The following is a 17,445-nucleotide window of genomic DNA, read 5'->3' on the forward strand; positions in this document are numbered from 1 at the left end:
AAAATAAGTATGCAGAATAACAATAGTGTTTTTGCTTGCAGCAAACACACGAAATATATATGTGAGAGAACAAAGGTTGTGCCCTTGCCGAAGGCAAAGCACATGACCTTGAAATAACTATCAATAAAAAATTATAATACTCAACATGGAATGTCTAGCTGTTTTTATTGGTTGAATGTAATCTTATAAAGTCTTCTACTATGGTTCATAGGAATTGTATGTAGTATACAGTATGACTGCTCGTCCGATACCATGACAGTGACAACTTCACTGCAGTTTTTACAGATATTTTCCTATCAATAGACATATTAAAAGTTGTCATTTTTAAGAATCCAATTTGAAGTATTGCAAAATCAGCATTTTTCAACTACAACTTGAAAAACATTTTAACTCTGGATTAAAGTATGACTAATTTTCTTAAAAACTTTCCAGGTTTGAAGAAACAAAAAACACTACCATTTCACAAACTACATACATGTTTGAATTGGTCCCAAGACAACAACAAATAAGGCAAAACATTTTGAACAATACCAACAAAGTTTTATCTCACACTGAGAAGGGTGTGCAAATATGGTTTGTGTACAATCTAAGAAAAATAACATTTTCCATTTCTCTGCAGCTAATTTAACTTTGGCCATGGTTAAATAACACAATTTGATTATCGTTAATTGATTATCATTCTTCAGTGTGAATCAATCAGAAATCAGTAGAATGTCAGTTACAATTACCGGTCAAATTCAGTGTGGGGTGATAAGACAGTCAGGCACTGGTGAAGGCCTACGTAGTAGTCAAAGATGTCATGCTTCACTTTACATTACTGTATGAAAGACAATTCAGTCCACATCTCCCTCATAATGAACAGAAGTATCTGTGAACTGGAAATGCTGTCACGGCTGACAAGGCGATGCCCATACTGTCCCCAACGCTAGCAGCTGCCATTGCAAATTCCCTCTGTCTGTCTCCAGTCTGCTGGGAGAGAAGGGGACAAGAGTTAACCCTCGTGCTGCCTTCGGGTCACATGACCCAAAGGTTCATAACGAACCATCGTTGTGTTTACCCAATTTTACCCAATACAAAAACAAATACAAATAATTTTCTTTTAACCATTCCAATGTGGGGGGTCTGAGACAGCCCGACAGTTAAAAGAAAATGCTTCACTTTGTTTTTGTATGAGGTAAATTTGTCGCAATACGACGGTGGGTCACAATGACTGATGGGTCAGAATGACCCGAAGATAACACAAGGGTTAAAGAGAATTTCAAGTTGCACACATCCACAGCTCTATCTTAATAATGTTACCACAAAGGGCACTAGACAATGCACAGTTCTCACAGAACAACATTCTTTTGCTGGAACAATTTACCAGGAAGTAGAATAATTGAATAATTTGGGATGGTTGAATGACCAATTACCATTTCATATACAGTACTGTGCATAAGTCTTAGGCACCCAGGATTTCTTACAGGAATATTGTCTTATATATAAAACATTTTGTCTTCTGTATTTGTGCAACATAAGTGCAATTTTGCAGTTTAGTCTTTTAATTTAATTTTCTTAAAGCATTTTTTCTTCACTTTCTTACATTTTGTAATGTGCGTATGACTTTTGCACAGCACTGTATACATCTAAATATCCTAATGTTTAGTCATGTTTAGGGTTAGTTTTATTAGTAAATTACGTTGGGATAAAAAATGACACTACACATATTACACATTGACATGGAATTCTAGCAAAGTCTAACAGTGCGTTTACACTGCAGCGACGCGAATCGCTTGCCATCGCTCGCCTTCCCACAGTTCACCACGTGCGGGCGCGTATCAAACAGATTAATGTAGAATTGTAGTTCTCTAAAGTCACTGTTGTAGTTGTCATGGCCAAGTGTGCAGACTTGGGTTTACGTACTCGCGACATCGATCAAAATACAACTTGTATACAAAATACAAAACTGTTTAATAGACATACACGTTGACATGTGTAAAAAAGTTTTATTATATTACTCAAAGTCTCTGCTAATCTGTCAATACGACCAGGGAGTTCCAGCAGGGCTACTACTGAAACTAGCTAGTTACCAGAACAAAGTTACGTAACTAATGTGACGAGAGACTGAATTTGAAAGTACAAAAAAACCACCAGGAGCACCGACAACATCGGCAAACCTGGCCTTCTTTTTATAAATGTCTTTGTACAAATACAGAGACGTATCGTACAGGACTGGATATGCAGCCACACAGGCGATTAGTTTCTCCTCCATCTTAAAAACTGAAAGCTGGAAATGTTTACCATGGTTGCTACGTTACGAGAAACAAGAAAACACTGCGATTGGCCATCGCTAGCTAAAATCGCTCCTCATTTGCATAAAGTTGAGAAAATCTCAACTCGATCGCGTCGCTACCCACAATGCACCACGCAAGCGATTCGCCTGGCTCCATTGAAAATGAATGGAAAACATGTTGTCGCTCGCATCGCGTCGCTGCAGTGTAAATGCACTGTAACGCTACGGCTACACCAAGGGACCACTGGACGCGTTGAAGTTGAATCCGTTTTGCCGTCTTTGTTTATTTATTTTAGAAACCGTGTCAACTATCTTACTCACTATTTAACACTTGAATCTATCTACTTACCATCACTGTCGTATCTTCAAATAGAAAAGCAACGTTAAAATCGTTAAATCTCCATGGAAACAGCTCTCAAAGGTTTGGGAAATAGTCGTATTTATTGCTTCCTTATATACAGCAAAATATATAATAATTTTCATTACATTTTATAGATTTATTACCAGACTATGTAAAAAGGGCCACGCAAACCTCGCGGAAAATAATAAAATTTCTCAATTTTCAGCGCGGAAATTGTCGGAGCGTACTTTCTGGTGTAGCCACTCTCATCGCTTACAACGGATTAGAACTCTGCTGAGTCCACACCGCGTCGGCAAGGCAGAATTTCCACGCTTGGTGTAGCCATGGCGTAAGACCCACAACAGTCTAACAAACAGGACACCGGACGGACCTCCTTGCTGATGAAGTAGAAGGTATTGACATACGCCGCTCCTCCCAGCAGCCCCTCATAAAGGACAATCCCAAATACCAACCAACCGCTGGGCAGGAACTCATAGTATACCGCCAGGCCCAGCAGCACAGCATTCACACACTGAGAGAGAGACAGAGAGGGCAACATGGAATGCCGAAGAGGACATAGGCAGAATTGGAGAAAAAGGGGAAAAATAGGGATGCAATAGAGTTAACATTGTTTGTTTTGTAAACATTTTGCATCATTGTCCATATCCCCTTTCTCACCTGCAGCAGAGATAAAGCCCAAATTGTCCTGATCTTCAAACAGCAGAGAGAGGAACGTGAGATTAGCACCCCCACCTGGTAAAGGGTCTGGTACCTGAACACACACCAACATTTCTTTTTTAAATCCACATATAATAGGAATGAAATACACTGTAGATTTTAAATAGATTTTGAGACAGATGTACAAACACAGACTTAAAAAAAGTTATTTCAGAGAAGCAAGACATGGACAAAATCATTTTACTGACCATCGGTATTGCTCTGCATGTGAAAACACAAAATTAGGAAAATACAGGAGCTCCATCTGAAGCAAAATAAAACATATTTCAGACCATACTGAATACGACATACCAATTGAAATGTCATAACCAACTGTATTGATATATAATTATATAGACTAGTGTAAAGTGCCCGTGAGACGATGTCAATGACACCCACACACACACACAAATTATAGATAGAGCACATTCCGGCACCTCACATACCTCTCTGAAAGGTTGCTAAAAGATGATGATGTGATATAAATTCAAACCAAATTGTGCCCTTCATCCACACCCAGCGACATATATTCCATGCATTATAGTACAGATGGTAGTATGAATATGATAACCGGGTGAAAGTTCTGAGGCTGCCAGGGGGAGCCAGAGGGCCACTCACCAAGCCTTGGTTGATGAAATACTCAGCAAAGTAAACCAGGCCCAGAGGGAGAACAAACCCCAGGAGACCCTGAGAAAAACAGCAAGCATAAAGGGATACTCACCTTGACAAAGAAGTGTCTGCTATTGCTTGACTACAGTTGAAAGTGTATTGACAGTTATCTATATAAAATATATCCAAATATCATTTCAGGGCTCGACAATAACGATGGCCCGATGGCCCGGGGCCAGTAAAAAGTAACGTCGGGACAGTTAAACTAGCAACTCACTGGCCCGATCAGGCCACTGCAAATTATTGATTGAAAAAAAAATTCTCATTGTAAAAGTTAACATCCTTCATATGTTTTGCTATCTGCTAAATACATAAATAACTTTGCAGCTCGTGGTGCGCACAGTTGGCAAATCAAGAGTTGAGTAGTGAGTGACGAGTGGTTGTCAAATTGTAATTCTCTAATCTCGATACATTTTTTAACAACTGGCGCGAGACAATAAAGTGAAGATGGCAGCAAAGTAGAGCTACGAGCTCAAACAGAAGCAAAACATTTTATGGAACGAAGATGCACTGTGTCGTCTGTCGTATGTTCCCGTCTAAAGTAGACAAAAGTGGATCTTTTTACACAGGCACCGACAATTTTCGAAAACAATCCCTGACCAGCCATGCTAGCAGACAGCACCTGGTTTGCGTGACAGCTAAGCGAATGGTTGACAATCCATCTTCCAGGCCGTTGACCATGCTGGTCAGGAATTTAAATGCAGATGCCCATCGTGTTATTGCACAACTTATAACAACGGCATATCACGTAATTAAAACGGGCCAGCCGTTCGCCTCGTTCCCCCGGGCTATTGAACTGCAGCAGAAGAATTGTGTCGACTTGGTTACTTACTATCATACTGATGAAATGCTATGGAAGCTTTTATATATTAGCATTGAGGGACCAGAGGTTTCAGTTTCAGACAGACAGAGTTGTGCAGAGATGGCTGTCAGCAGAGAAGAGAGCATATCATGTTTGAGGTTAAAAGAGGTTAATTAGAAGAGCACTAATGTAATAACAATAGTACATTAGTTATTAAACTAGGCTATTACATTAACCTGGGGACAGACAGACAGACTTAGGTCGTTGTTGTAACATTCATTCATTCATTCTTCCACAAATGAAAACACTGATCAACCATAAAAACAATCGTAATGAAAAATATGAAATATGATATATAAAACTGTACAAAACAGAATAAGGAATAACAGATTAAGGACACTCAGTCCTCACTGTCAGTGTCAGGACAGTTATCTTCCAGTTCCTCAGTTTCTTTTGTGTTGGCACAATTACAACAACGACATAAGTCTGTGCAACACAGTCCTGCAGAAAAACATGAACATCTGCCTGTCTCACACGCACTTTTGCAGCCGCAGTGTATCAAATGCAAAACACTGTCAGGGGCCGAATTTCTGTTACGTGCAAGGTCCCATCATCTATTTGCCAAACATATCCATCCATGTTGACAAAAAGCAGCTACCTTATTGGTGTAGAACGATCAAGTGTCGAACCGTGCCACCAAAATCCTATTACGCTCTGAAGAAACTAGTTCTGCATAAAACATAGACGCAACGATAATCGACTGGAATTTCAGCGACAAACTTTTTTTTGGTAGCTTAGCACGACTCGTTCTTTTTTATGAGCTAAAGATTGTGTAGATGCCAGACTGTGGAGCTGGAATCATTTTCTAAAAGACTTTTCATGGTTCACCTTGCGGCCTACAACCAGGAGTCCGCAAATTTACATTTCCCCATTTCGGAGTATGTTTCGCCGCGACATGTAGAGGGCAACACATCACCTAACCGTGCATTTCGCAAAATATGTGACTCGCTGACCGAGCATGTCGTTGTTTATAATATGGGGAGGAAAATACATATATTCAGGCACTTTTTGGAGTCAAACTCTTTGGACAAAGCTTGAACAAAATGTAATATCTCATAAAATCGGGATTAAGACTTAATACCTTTTAAGGGCCTTAATTTTCCCAAAATGGATTTATCAACTTTTAATACTTTTTAAGACCCCCCAGGTACCCTGTAATAGGTCGATTTAACAAATATATGTATTCTCTTCGGGTTTACTAATCTATGCCTTACACACTTACTTTGATACATTGACATTTCTCTGTAAAGGTCAGTGGTCCAGTGGGCATGTATTCTATAACATTGAGGGAGGAGAAAACAAAACAATAGTATTATTTGTTTAGAAGTTATCTGATTGGAATTGTATTGGATCCATCTTTTTCTTTCAAATACTGGTAATTCATGTGAGTCTGTTCTTTTCAATACACTTTATAACTATAAAGTAAACTGTCAAAAACACGATCCAAAATATACACAAACACACCTTCAGGAGCACTCTGGGGTTGCTCTTCCTCAGCGGAGTCCTCCATCAGAGGCTGTCTCTCCTGTGAACATCTGCCCCTGACTGACAGAGCAGGCCCCGCCTCTCCGCACTGCCACTGTGGGAAGGATGGGGGAAATACTAACAGGAAGAAGTAACTGAAATAGAGACAAGAGAGGGGGATGGAGAAGGGGTAGGAGAGCAGGCGCAGCGGGTGAGAGACCTGACAACCCCAAGGCACAGGAAAAATATTTTTGGGGGCAAGAGCGTCACGTCAACCAACATCAAAGTAGCTCTCACCTGACCACCATGGCAACGGGGACCACCAGCATTACCTGCAGTGTAACCCTGGGTGACAAGCCAACCTGTGTGAGAGCCGAGTACAGCAGAGCTCCAGCCACACCTGCCCCTCCAGTCCCTGAACCCCAGCCCCCTAAAACATCTCTATGAAAAGGACAGAGAAAGAACTCCATCAGATCTCAGAGATCAGACAGTCATCAGATCTCCCATAATAGAGCCAACATACTATAGTACTGGCGTAATACTGTAGAAGTTTAGCACATGATAATCAATAATTACTTCTTCAACATGTTTGTAGGTAATTGTCTATAGTGCACAACTCTTCCAGATACCTTTAGGTGCAGGAGTCACATGCAAAGACATTAAAATAAGTGTGGTTTTAGACTTAATATTTAGAGTATATACAATGCATGTATCCTACAAATATGAGTAAGTAGAAACAATTCACAGAATCCAAGAAGATCTCAAAGTATACGTGAGCATATGTGGATCCTAGTGCAGAGAGAAAGGATCAGAGAGATGGATTACCTGCTAAAGAACACAGTTAAAGACAGAAAAGAGAGTTCTCCTAGTCCAGAGCTCACACTGGCAAAGACAACACCTAAAGAGCAACAGAGAAAAATATATGTTTGCATTAAACAGGTTAAATTAGGCTATTAAAATTCCCAATAGCAGGATAAGAAGAGGTTATAATATAGAGGTTCACTAGAGAATAACCTATAACACAGGTTTGTTGAATGTGCAATCTGGCTAAAAGTAATTTTGTTTAAATTGATAGTGCATTGTCTAATTAAATTTGTTTATTCAGTTTAATCGTACACTCTAAAAATGTATATCTATTTTTGAATGGCATAAAGACAACGTATGCATTTATACGTTATTGCATGGCTGGTACACTGTTTTCACTAATTATTATTAGCAGATGAGATGTATGGGTTGGAATGAAAACCTGCTATGCTCAACATACAAAACCCAGTATAATTTTTTTTCCCAGCTGACCTGGTTTATTTGATCATGTTTTGTGGAAACATTCATAAATAAATAAAATATCTACATCCCTTTTATCAAAACACTGTGGCTAGAAAGGTTTGCAAGCCTAGATTATTTGGTTTTACATTATCATGTGTGGTCACGACATACACAAATAGATTCAATACTTTCATACTATTTTATCAAAACACTGTGACTAGAAAGATTAGCAAGCCTTGTAACTAGGGAGGGAGTCAGGTTGCTGAGCGGTTAGAGAATCGGGCTAGTAATCAGAAGGTCGCTGGTGTCAAATGACGTTGTGTCCTTGGGCAAGGCACTTCACCTTACTTGCCTCGGGGGGAATGTCCCTGTATTTACTGTAAGTCGCTCTGGATAAGAGCGTCTGCTAAATGACTAAATGTAACCACAGCAGAGATAGCATCTGTTCCAGTGGAGTACTTAATGAAATCTCCATAAACAGCATATATCAAGATAAAACCTAAATTCTTGTATGACAGCAAAAAACATTGTTTAAGAAGACATTAGCTAGATGTTAAGTTATAAACTAAATTTATAGGCCATAATAATTTATAATTTGATAACAGATCATGTGATGGAGGCATGCACAGTATTGCAATTTTACTGAATACTTATTAGATGGTAAGTATGTATTCCTTACCCATAATGCTCATCCACACTGTTGAAGAGAAGGACACCAGAAGGAAGCTCACAATTGCTGTGGCAACACACACCAACACTCGAAAACTGTGGACAAAAGCATAGAAAAATGCCAGAGGCTCCATAAAGTTCTTAAACTATTGCAAATTCAAATGTTAATTTTTTTTCCACCAAAGAAAGGTTCCTTGCAAACACAAACTGCATTGTTCACTGAGTGTGTGAGAAATTTGTGCAAGTCTTTCCATACTTGCGACTTGCTCTCAGCAAGTGTGTAAAAAACGGACCCAAACAACTGCTGCATGTATTTAAGTGTAAACTTTCTGCCTTCCAAAGAACATAAGATGAGTGTTGACTGGTGGAACATCTGACTGCAGAACAAAAGGTGAAATCCCTGATTGTAGGTTGATTTGAATACAAATGTATATTCTAAATGAGTACATTGTAACAGAGTACAGTATTTTTGCAAGTGTTGCGGTTTAATGGCCCTTCCACAACATCTGTACCATGGCTGTTTTGAACACACCCTTGAATTGTGAATAAGCAAAGTAAGCAAACACTAAGGGATGTACAGTTGGATCAGCCCTCACCCATAAGGGAATTTGTGGATAAGGAATGGAGCAAATAATTTGATGATAAGAGTAGGGAGAATATCAGCCAACAGTACAGCCTGGAAAGGAGACAGATCACATAGTTATGCACCAATATACACACACAACTGTGTAAGAATGCTTGATGTTGGAAACGGTTACTCATAAAAACCAAGAAGAATATATACGAGTTCAATATGAGTACAACATGAGGAGTACAACGGTACCTAGGAACGATTTGCTGGACCTGATGTTAGTTTCCTCCAGGATCACAATGACTTATTGAGAGACTTGTTGCTATTGTTGGTTAGTTGTAACTGATTTAACTTTTTTTACTCGCTGTGAATTATATTATTGTTGCTTGCTTTTTCTACAGGTACACTCTTGCACTTTTGAGGTTCATGTTGTTTAATTTGTAACTTGTTTAACTACATGCTCTTATGGTTCTTCCCATTGGCACTTATTTGCTTTTCACAATGTATGCTTCATGTTTGGCTACTTGCAATGTTTTGAGGCTATCTTGTTGTTATGATCAGTGACCTATGCACTTTTGTAAAGCTCTCTCTTGGAAGTTGCTTTGGATAAAAGCGTCTGCTAAATGAATAAATGTAAACGTAAATATAGTAACCGCAGTAGAAACAGGGTTGCAGTCATATCGACTGCTGTTGCTGGCATTCCCTCCTTCAACGTGCCAGTGAGATGAGGCTGGGATCTGGAAGGGAAGTTAGAGAGATGCTGAAATACAGTCGAAATTTCAGTACATTCAACAAAACAAAATGTTGTGAAATTAAACAAAATGATTTTATTATTGTTAACATATATGTATTTTTAAATGATTACCAGCACTGTGGAGTTGTCAGACCCTTGTTGTTTTAGAATGTCATGGGCCGCACTCAGCATCACCACATAGGCAAAGTTGTTGCACAATCCCAGTAACCTGGAGAGAGATAAGGAAGTGTTGAGGTTGGATGATTTAAATCCTGGGAGCTATTATGCACCATGTAGCTATAGCAGGGAGGCCAAGCTTAATCTAGGACAACCTTGCTTCAGTTTCCTACAAGTTGATGTATAATACATTCTGATGAACAAATAATTTACACTGATAATTGATAGCTACATGCTTAGTTTCACTGCACTCAGCTTCACTGCACTCAGCATTGATCTAATATTTTGGTTCATTGTAGCAGTATCCTTTTATCCTGCTTCGCCAACCCCATAGCTCATTTTATCAATATATTAAAACAGGTTGGATTAGACATGAAGCTTGCTACTCACCAAAATCCCACCCAATTACGCCAGTTCTTGCATCGGCCTGGGTGGGGGATCAGCATATGGTTAGCTAGCTACCTAACTGAACTGTTGTAAAATGTGCAGTTAACTAGCTAGCTGGAATGCCAATGCCCAGGAGTCAGGAACTAAATTGTTATACTTTTAATGTAGTCCATCTAGAAATGCTGTGATCATTTATGACAAAACTTACCCTGCCTGTTAACAGTAAGAACTGGGTCTGCATTCACACTATCAGTTTGGTCCATGATAGTCAAATTCATCTATCAAGTCAAGTTATCAAGTCGAAAAAAAGGAAGGGAAACTGGCTGTATCCGTTCAAATCAGCGTGCTTTGCATGAAGGCAACGCAGCATAAAATCACATAGTTAGCGAACATCTAAATTACAAGCTACACTTCATATAAGTAAAAAAAAAACGTCAGGCAGTGATTATTGGCCGCCTAGTTATTTGCAAAGCGGTGTCTTGTTTCTGTAAAATGTTTTACAAGTGACCAGCCTTCCTGGTAAACATTATGAGTGTTGCAGAAAAATATCCCCCAATGTACTAGGCCTACAAGAGAGGTTCCGCATCCGTTTAGTCCTACGCAACCCGTTATATATTATATATATTGCTACCTTTTCTTATTGGGTGCCAAGCAGGGCCGGTGTTGGACCGAATTCTCACTCCCCCGCAGAATCCCACTCCCCTACGCGTGAACGTGCACTGCCTTCCTAGCGTATTGCTAGTTGTAGTTTGACGAACCGAGGCGATTTTTACAAGCCTAGGTTGGCGATTTTTACAAGCCTATGTTCCCTCGTCTTAGGCTTTGAGGAAACTGTCATTAGACTATTTAATTCATGTTTCATCAAAATATAAGTTATGTTGTGCTGCACTTTAGAGCCTGTACGATTAGTATGTCGTGCTACTCGTAAAATCCGAATGATTGTCTCAAGAAAATAGACGTACTTTGGAGCTGCACTTGAAAAATGATGTTGATGTCGATGTTGTGCTACTGTCCTATTATCGGAATGAGGGTAATATGTGAATTTTGTTGTAGTTGCTGTTATGTCACTGTCTGGTAAAAGCAAGCATCCTTTGTATTCATTTGTACGAATCACTTTTAGTAGAACTATTCACTTCTGATTCTTGATTACGTTGTATTTGCTGTTATAGGTATACTTACTAAATGCACTATATGCCAATTCATTGGCATATAATCGTCTGGTAAATGAGTATAGCTACATTATTTTACAAATGTAGGCTATATAAAAAGGCCCCTGCTCACAGGTCCCTCCTACCAGAATTCAACTTCTATTTCCCTCTCAGTAAACTACTTGCCACACAACTGTTTTGTGTTTACAATCATATCCATTTTATAGATCCTGCTTCCCACAGCCTAGTTTGTGTCTTCTAACTTGCAATGTACAGTGCTTGGTTTTAGTACCTGATAAGCCAAGCCTGGACCTTCCCTTTGTGAATGGCTAGTGAAAAACATCTAATAATTGATGACATTTTGATTGGTTCCATCACATTTATTTTAAACAAAAAACTATAATGATATATTTAACAAAAGGTAGAAAAAAAGAAAGAAAGTGATCATTTAAATAAGAGTTTTAACAAGTTTGAGGCTTGATCATGAAAACAGGTCAGGGATGTTTATGACAGGCAGCATTTTGGGTAAACATTAAGATTAATTTGTGGAATGATAATGAATGATCAAACATTAGGAATGGAAAAAACTGTCACTGTCACCTATAATAACATTACCACTTATACAAAGAAATACCAATGCTTCATTATAAATGTGTCTAGTAGTGAAAAAAGTATTGTATTCAATACCAGTTGACAAGCTATTACCCAGTTAGTGTCGCCATCCAGTTTGTCCACATCCCCGCATAGTTGGGGTGTGTCAGATCTTATAGCCCCAAGATATGGGGGGGGGATTTCGGCAGGTATGAAAAACAGTGTTGCCAAAATCCTACTCCCCTTCTAACTTTTACATTTATGCAACTAGTATCAAAAGCTTTTTTATGGCACACTCTACAGGGCATGAGGAGCCACCAAAATAATTTGGGGGGGTGTCAAATGTTATAATCCCAAGATATGAGGGGGGGAGGATTTCGGCAGGTATGAAAAACAGTGTTGCCAAAATCCTACTCCCCTTCTAACTTTTACATTTATGCAACTAGTATCAAAAGCTTTTTATGGCACACTTTACATGGCATGAGGAGCCACCAAAATAATGTTGGGGTGTGTCAAATTTTATAGTCCCAAGATATGGGGGGGGGAGGATTTCGGCAGGTAGGATGTTGTCCACCATCATCCCTGTGCCCAAAAAGCCAAGACCAACAGGACATAATGACTACAGACCTGTCGCCCTGACCTATGTGGTAATGAAGTATTTTGAGCGCCTGGTGCTGGCACACCTCAAATCCATCACAGACCCCTTCTGGACCCCCTGCAGTTTGCCTACAGAGCCAACAGGTCTGTGGACGACGCAGTTAACATGGCCCTCCACTTCACCCTACAGCACCTGGACTCCCCAGCATCCTACGCCAGGATCCTGTTTGTGGACTTCAGCTCTGCCTTCAACACCATCATCCCCGCCCTGCTTCAGGACAAGCTCTCCCAGCTGAACGTGCCTGATTCCACCTGCAGGTGGATCACAGACTTCCTGTCTGACAGGAAGCAGTGTGTTAAGCTGGGAACACACGTCTCTGACTCCCGGTCCATCAGCACCAGATCTCCTCAGGGCTGCGTCCTTTCCCCTCTGCTCTTCTCCCTGTACTCTCCCTAGGGAGTCAGGTGGGTGAGCGGTGAGGGAGTCAGGCTAGTAATCTGAAGGTTGCCAGTTCGATTCCCAGCCGTGCCAAATGACGTTGTGTCCTTGGGCAAGGCACTTCACCCTACTTGCTTCGGGGAGAATGTCCCTGTACTTACTGTAAGTCGCTCTGGATAAGAGCGTCTGCTAAATGACTGAATGTAAATGTACACCAACAGCTGCACTTCCAGTCATCCATCCGTCAAACTCGAAGTTGGCGGACGACACCACCCTCATTGGGCTCATCTCTGATGGGGACGAGTCTGATTACAGCTGGGAAGCTGACAACCTGGTGACCTGGTGCAGCCAGAACAACTTAGAGCTCAATACTCTTAAGTGGAGATGGTTGTGGACTTCAGGAAGAATACAGCCCCATTCACCCCCATCACCCTGTGCGACTCCCCAGTCAACACTGTGGAGTCCTTCCGCTTCCTGGGCACTATTGTCAGGGTTTGAGGGGTGACCTAGTGGTCACTGGGTTTCATGGCAGCGCTCTTTCTGTCAGCAGCTTTTTCCTTCTCACCACCTGTTCCCTGTTTTGCGCTGATTACACCCCTTATAAATACCCTCTGTTTTCCCTCCTTCTTTGCCGAAGAGTTTTGTTATGTTTGAGACCAGTTCTAGACCCTGCGATACGCTCTTTGTTCCAGCCACGTTGAACCGCTGCCTTACCCTTCCCTGGACGTACTGGCTTGCCTTCCCGATCTCGGACCCTGCCTTTCCTGACTACGTTTTTCGGACCATCCCTTTTTGAGTTACCTTCTACGGCTTGTTTTCTGTTTTTGTTCCAGAGCTTTGCTTGTGAGATTTCAGTTGTCCTTTAATAAACTTTCTGTTCCGCACTCCGCTTTTGGGTCCTCCTTGCAGCCAGCCGTGACAACTATCCTCTCCCAGGACCTCCAGTGTGAACTGAACATCAGCTCCCTCACCAAGAAAGCACAACAGAGGATGTACTTCCTACAGCAGCGAAAGAAATTCAACCTGCCAAAGACAATGATGGTGCACTTCTACACAGCCATCATTGAGTCCATCCTCACCTCCTCCATCACAATCTGGTACGCTGCTGCCAAGGACAAGAGCAGACTGCAGCGTATCATCCGCACTGCTGAGAAGGTGATCGGCTGCAATCTGCCTACCCTCAAAGACCTGCACACCTAGAGGACCCTGAGGCGGGCAAGGAAAATTGTGAACACTCTGTTTCAGCCACTCCCCTCCGGCAGAAGGCTGCGGTCCATCAGGACCAATATCACACGCCACAAAAACAGTTTCTTCGCATCCGCTGTTGGCCTCTTCAACAAGGGGCTCACACTGACTTAAATGACTTCAATCACAATCTGCACAATGACACCTTGCCACATTGCAATTTGCACTATATTACACTATTTGTATCTTTTGTACTATTTGTATTTTCATATTGGAAATTATGGCTACTTTATATTTTATTCTAAATTCCCTTAGTATTAGGTAGACGTTGTACCTTTTGTATAGTTAGACCACATATTTAAGTTTTAAGGTTCCTATATGTTTAATGTATGCACCCTCCTGCCAAAGTAAATTCCTTGTCTGTGCAAACTTTCATGGCAATTAAAACCCTTTCTGATTCTGATGAAAAACAGTGTTGCCAAAATTCTACTCCCCCAGTAAGTTGAAAAGAAATACTGAATTGCTGCATCATTAAATAGTTGATTAGAGTAGCAGTTGGTTTTTAGGATTGTTAAATTGGTGAGGTAGCGTGTGAGATAAAGAGAACTCATACACAGTAGCCTACTGCAATGCATACAAGGTGAAAATAATGGGGCATTAAGTTGTATTAAACATACATGAACACAGCTCTATTTGAACATTTCAGGTATATAGGGGGTGGAAGAAAATACATTTCCTATGAGCTTATGCGGATCCCAATAGATTTCCTTATCACCTGTTCATACAGCCAACTCCAGAATTACTGGCAACACATTGGCAAATATAAGTGAACGATGTGTTAAAAAAAAATACAAATACACAGTAATATTTAGGAATTCACGAGCAGTAAAATATTGTAGCCTATATAGATACGGTGACACAAAGGCAATATTTATTTAACTACCTCACCAATTTAACAATCCTAAAAACCAACTGCTATTTGAATCAACTATTTAATGAGGCAGCAATTCAGTATTTCTTTTTAACTTACTGGGGGAGTAGGATTTTGACAACACTGTTCATCATACCTGCCAACATCCTCCCCCCCCCCCATATCTTGGGACTACAAGATCTGACACCCCCCAAAATTATTTTGGTGGCTCCTCATGCCCTGTAGTGTGCCATAAAAGGTTTTTGATACTAGTTGCATAAATGTAAAAGTTAGAAGTGGAGTAGGATTTTGGCAACACTGTTTTTCATACCTGCCGAAATCCTCCCCCCCTCATATCTTGGGATTATAACATTTGACACCCCCCCAAATTATTTTTGTGGCTCCTCATGCCCTGTAGAGTGTGCCATAAAAATCTCTTGATACTAGTTGCATAAATGTAAAAGTTAGAAGTGGAGTAGGATTTTGGCAACACTGTTTTTCATACCTGCCGAAATCCACCCCCCCCCCCCCCCCCCACAATTTTTATTTTTATTTTGGTGGCTCCTCATGCCCTGTAGTGTGCCATAAAAGGTTTTTGATACTAGTTGCATAAATGTAAAAGTTAGAAGTGGAGTAGGATTTTGGCAACACTGTTTTTCATACCTGCCGAAATCCTCCCCCCCTCATATCTTGGGATTATAACATTTGACACCCCCCCAAATTATTTTTGTGGCTCCTCATGCCCTGTAGAGTGTGCCATAAAAATCTCTTGATACTAGTTGCATAAATGTAAAAGTTAGAAGTGGAGTAGGATTTTGGCAACACTGTTTTTCATACCTGCCGAAATCCCCCCCCCCCCCCCCCATATCTTGGGGCTATAGGATCTGACACACCCCAACTATGCGGGGATGTGGACAATCTGGATGGCGACACTAACTGGGTAATAGCTTGTCAACTGGTATTGAATACAATACTTTTTTCACTACTATACACATTTATAATGAAGCATTGGTATTTCTTTGTATAAGTGGTAATGTTATTATAGGTGACAGTGACAGTTTTTGCCATTCCTAATGTTTGATCATTTATTATCATTCCACAAATTAATCTTAATGTTTACCCAAAATGCTGCCTGCCGTAAACATCCCTGACCTGTTTTCATGATCAAGCCTCAAACTTGTTAAAACTCTTATTTAAATGCTCACTTTCTTTTTTTCTACCTTTTGTTAAATATAATATTATAGTTTTTTGTTTAAAATAATAGTGATGGAACCAATCAAAATGTCATCATTTATTAGATGTTTTTCAATAGCCATTCACAAAGGGAAGGCTACTAAAACCAAGCACTGTACGTTGCAAGTTAGAAGACACAAACTAGGCAGTGGGAAGCAGGATCTATAAAATGGATATGATTGTAAACACAAAACAGTAAGCTTAAACCTGCTCGGGAGCAGGTTTATTTTATGTAAACACGATTAGATTGAGGCTTTACAAGCAGAGGTGATACAAGACATGTCTTGTCCGTTTTTACTACAGGAACCTGTTGCAGAAGGTGCAAGAATAATTAGCAGAATTTAACATGAAACCGAATTAATTGCTCATTGCGTGATAGATAGGCTCCTTAAGCACAGCGCGTATGCTAGCCTATACTTTTTGAGAGGATCTTTTTTTGTGAGGGTGTCAATACATTTGTTGAAACCACATCATATGATGAAAATATGAAAGTATGAAGAAAAAAACAACAACATAGGCCTAGCTTACTGTAATAAGCGATAAAACGCGTGGTCACTCCTCTACATTTAATTTGGTCTGCTACTTTTTGCCAGCCCTCTTTCTTGGATTTTGCAGACTTTGAGGTGTTCCCTGGCGTTCTGATAAAATCTTCAAATTCGGAGTAACCTTCGAGCAAGCTGTTGCTCTGTTGGCTTTGTTGCAGAAAAAACAGGGCGCTCATTTTGGCCACAGTGAGCAGCCATAGACTTATGTGAGCAGCCAATAGCAGCGTTGCTGATCAAGGTTTCTACTATCGATACATACCCCCTTTTAGACCAACGTATAACTCAATCCAGCTATACTAATAATAAACAACAAGTGTGTTCGAAGAACCGAATTAGCCAGATCATGATAAGCAAGATGATGTCATCTTGGATGTGTCATTTGATCTCGGATGTAATGAGCGACGTACGGAGAACGGGCCCCAGGGTTGGGAACCACTACCACTACTGATAAGTTCCCATCCCTATCCAGGGGGAAAAAAAGAAACCCCAAAATTGTATTTACTCTCAATTACATTAAAAGCATTTTGTACATTCCCTGTGCTGTGTTGGATATTACTTGTACATTGCCATGGGTATTCAGACCTGCAAACTCCTCAGAGTAAAAAAGGTGACAGTGTCGCGGGGGGTGGGGGGGGGCGTGCCCCCGGCTCTATTTTTTTGTGATTTTAAT

At 40.4% G+C, this 17,445-nt stretch overlaps 1 protein-coding gene across 2 annotated transcripts; it reads right to left on the reverse strand.

Moving 5' to 3' along the window:
• Positions 1–422: 422 nt before the first annotated feature.
• cln3 (CLN3 lysosomal/endosomal transmembrane protein, battenin) lies at positions 423–10,706 on the reverse strand. Of its 2 annotated transcripts, none has more exons than XM_062453267.1 (15): positions 10,336–10,706; positions 10,131–10,167; positions 9,696–9,792; positions 9,484–9,567; positions 8,856–8,935; positions 8,270–8,355; positions 7,150–7,222; positions 6,622–6,765; positions 6,325–6,479; positions 6,083–6,135; positions 3,948–4,016; positions 3,539–3,594; positions 3,291–3,384; positions 3,004–3,144; positions 423–969 (listed from the first exon to the last, which is right to left on the reverse strand). In XM_062453267.1, the coding sequence occupies exons 1-15, from the start codon at positions 10,403–10,405 to the stop codon at positions 850–852; spliced, it is 1,359 nt and encodes a 452-aa protein (XP_062309251.1). In that variant the 5' UTR covers positions 10,406–10,706; the 3' UTR covers positions 423–849. The 2 variants fall into 2 exon arrangements, with proteins under 2 accessions (XP_062309251.1, XP_062309260.1); XM_062453276.1 differs by having other exon boundaries at positions 423–966; positions 10,336–10,699.
• Between the last annotated feature and the right edge of the window lie 6,739 nt (positions 10,707–17,445).

The sequence above is a fragment of the Osmerus eperlanus genome, chromosome 2, assembly GCF_963692335.1.
Source record: "Osmerus eperlanus chromosome 2, fOsmEpe2.1, whole genome shotgun sequence".
NCBI lineage: Eukaryota > Metazoa > Chordata > Actinopteri > Osmeriformes > Osmeridae > Osmerus > Osmerus eperlanus.